The 3,219-nt window shown below is 47.9% G+C and overlaps 1 protein-coding gene across 1 annotated transcript in view; it reads right to left on the minus strand.

Annotated features, from left to right (window-relative positions):
- LOC104076244 (OTU domain-containing protein 7B-like) overlaps nt 1–3,219 on the minus strand; it is a gene marked incomplete at its 3' end in the record, with an annotated part of 20,076 nt that overhangs the window by 5,412 nt on the left and 11,445 nt on the right. The window contains 4 exon segments of the mRNA XM_009577053.1: nt 1–4; nt 456–457; nt 644–756; nt 2,925–3,052. The exon segment at nt 1–4 is cut by the window's left edge and continues 122 nt beyond it. Coding sequence (XP_009575348.1) covers nt 1–4; nt 456–457; nt 644–756; nt 2,925–3,052 — 247 coding nt within the window.

Raw genomic sequence — 3,219 nt, forward strand, 5'->3', positions numbered from 1 at the left:
AACACTTTCAGAAATGAGAAAGGAATTAATTTTCACTCCTGGCGTATTTAATCATTGCTTTTTAAACCAGAAGGGGTCTTTACAGGCAATCAAGTAGAGGCGGATCATATTAACAGCATTAAGTGTGATCTCAGCTCTAATTTGAGATTTTAGATGTAGATCCCCAAAAATGTCCTAGTCTAAGAGAAGGGTTGTATCCAGGAAACACCACATTGCTGCTCGGGAGTCTCTTATCTGGAGAGCCTCAAAAGCAGTGTTTGTTTGGGATGGCTGCGGCAATAAAGTGCCCTTGAAATACAGAGTGAGCGCTGCAGAAATCCTCACCTTTTGTTTATTACTTTCATTTCAGAACCACCAACGTGATGAACATGAGAAAACGTTAGTTTTCTGTTCAAAGTTACCCCACAAAAGGGGTCGCGTAGCATTTAAATCGTTTCCCGGGATGCTTTACGGACCTCTCGTTCTTCCTCGTGATCCTTCATCCTTCCCCTTAAAACCCTACAAGCTGGCCCAAAGCAGCAATCCCCAGCCTTCTCCCTTGACCTGCCCTCGAGAATTATCCCGAGCTGTACACCGAAGGAAGATATTCGCTGTGTTTTACATCCAGACTTATTGTTTTTTAATTCAGTCCCCTCCAACGTACCCTCCGCAGCCGCCCCCGTTGGTGCCGTAGTGCACGCGAGGCTCGCTGGATGCCAGCTTGATCAGCTCGTTCCACTCCTTCTGCCACTCCTCTTCGGTGTAAACAAGACCGGACTGGAAAATGACAAATAAAACCCAAAAATCTTCACAGGAAATATTTTCCAATCTCTTCGGTACAGTTTTATACACGCAGTCACAACTTTTCTCTATGGATTTATGCAAAAATAATCAACGTATTATGCAAAAAAGTGCGCGCTTCCAAATCTGTGTTCTCAAGCCAGCCGGGGAGATAATCTGCCTGATACGGAAGTTTGCCTTTTTGCGGGGTGGAAGTAAACATTTCAACCCACAGAATGAGAGGAAACCTTTGCTCTCACACTGAATCCTTCCAGTATTAAAGACAACATAATCTATTGACAGGAGACGGGGGGACAGATAATAGGACTCGCTAAAATACAGGTTTGCCTTTAGAATTTATTTTCCTTTAAAAAACAACAACAGACACCATAGCATCCAAAAATACTCAGTTCAAGGGTTGCTTTGGTATTTCAACACACGGCGAACCTGCATTTTATTCACATTTCCTCACATGATGATGGCAAAACGTCCATTCTGCAATTGCACCACGTGCAACGCGAGACATCAGAGTCCGAACCGGCGTTCCCCCGAGCGGGCCCTCTCCTCCAAACGCTGTGATGCTCTGAAGCCATCCGCTCTCCCCCTACAGAATACGCTGCTTTCGGTACAACCATCCCACTTTATAAAGCCCGCACCGAGTATTAGATTCAGGAATTGCACCTCTTCTCCTTAAGGCAGAAGCTTTTCAAAGAGCTTCCAAGACAACCCCAGAGTTGAAAGGCATCAGAAGCCACATTCATCCCACGGAAGGGGAGAAATACCTTAAAAACACAAGACCGTGCAAAAAGCTAAGCTCAAGCCTGCTGTATTTAAGGTCATAAGCTGTGAAACGCAACGGGAAGGGCAGCGGCCTTACCCTCCTCCTCCTTTTCCCGGCTCCGTAATCGGAGCTCCAGCATCCAAACACAACATCCTACGTCCTCAAAGCTGCCAAGAAAACCTTCAAGCCGTGCACCAGAAGTAACCAATGCCACGTTCAGCTCTCCACTTGTTCACTAAGGTATTAATTAAGTTTCTCCGCTCCTGGTTTAGTCGTCAACACGACTTCTTTCATCGCTGATCTAAAGCTTGTGAAGGAAAGCACGGGAGGAGAATATTGCACCCAGGACAGGTTGTGAAATTCAGAGCAACGTCCATCACCCTGGGCTGCTTCTTTCAGAGCTTATTTGGAAAGGGGGAGCTCATAAGCCTCGACTTCCAGCCAACCGCTTAAGCGGTACCTGCGATTCCTGGACCGTTGCACTGCCGACGTCCCACATCTACTGCCCAGATCCTTCGGCTTGGGCCGAGGACCACGACCAGGGCACGACACTACCACATCCTATATCCTGAGTATTTTCAAGTCTGCAAGTCACGGCACTTCGCCGACGGCTAATTCTGGAGCACGCAGTTTGAAGCGATGCATAAAAGCATGCTTTTAATAGTAAAATCTTGATTATTTATTAACTACTCTGCTTCAAATGGGGAAACACGTCTTTTTTCAACCTGTCAAGATAAGAATCTTTGTGCCCTTCCAAAAATAAAAAGGAAGCTGGAGAGTAAACAACATGCTTCAGTGTCAGGTGGAAACAAAAGTTTACCCCGTTCACAAAACAGCCTCGACACGGCGGGGCCGTCCCGCGCCCCGGGAGGGCAGCTGGTAACCTTCCACCTTGACAAAGTCACGGCCCTGCCTTCGAGGGGGGGGCTGTGTCACAGCGTTGAAAAGCCCTTTAATGCGGCAAGTTCATGAATTTCCTTTTTTGGTGGAGGAGTTTGCTCCACTCTTCGACCGAGGCGCATCTCGCTGATCTTTATCGTCGGAGAGACCTACGCCACAGCATCGCTTTTCTCTTAAAAGCCCAGCAGGGCCATCCCATCCTGCTGGATCTTAAATGCCTGAAGGTGACATTTGTTTTCCATCAATATTGGACATAACGTGGTTCTAATAAAGAATTTTCCTACCTTGTAATAAAGAGAATTTTGCCATAGTTTAGATTGAAGCATATGTCTCATCGCGGCACAGCCACGTACTGCGAGCCAGGGGAGTTACCCAAAATTCAGGACAGACTTTATCACGATAGGAAACACCTCCCAGACCCACGGGATATTTTAATCAAGACTTTCCCCTTGGCAAAGAGGACAGCGTTCGGTCTGGTTCCTACCTCCTTGTTCTGCTGCGTTTGCTGCCAACGCCACCTCCGCTTCAGGGCTTCCCTTTCCACGCCTTTATCCATCAAGGTGTAAAGGGATTTGCGAAGCATGAGATCTCTGTCGTGGAAACCCCACATACCTGCGGGAGAGGGGGGAAAGAAACAGCAGCGGAGGATTAGCAGCAGCTGGCATCGCTCCATCGACCTGCTGAGATCCTACAGAGAGCCGGCAGTGTGCCCAGGTGGCCAAGAAGGCCAACGCCATCCTGGCCTGGATCAGAACTAGTGTGGCCAGCAGGAGCAGGGA

Source organism: Fulmarus glacialis, unplaced genomic scaffold, assembly GCF_000690835.1.
Source record: "Fulmarus glacialis isolate BGI_N327 unplaced genomic scaffold, ASM69083v1 scaffold15514, whole genome shotgun sequence".
Classification (NCBI taxonomy): Eukaryota; Metazoa; Chordata; class Aves; order Procellariiformes; family Procellariidae; genus Fulmarus; species Fulmarus glacialis.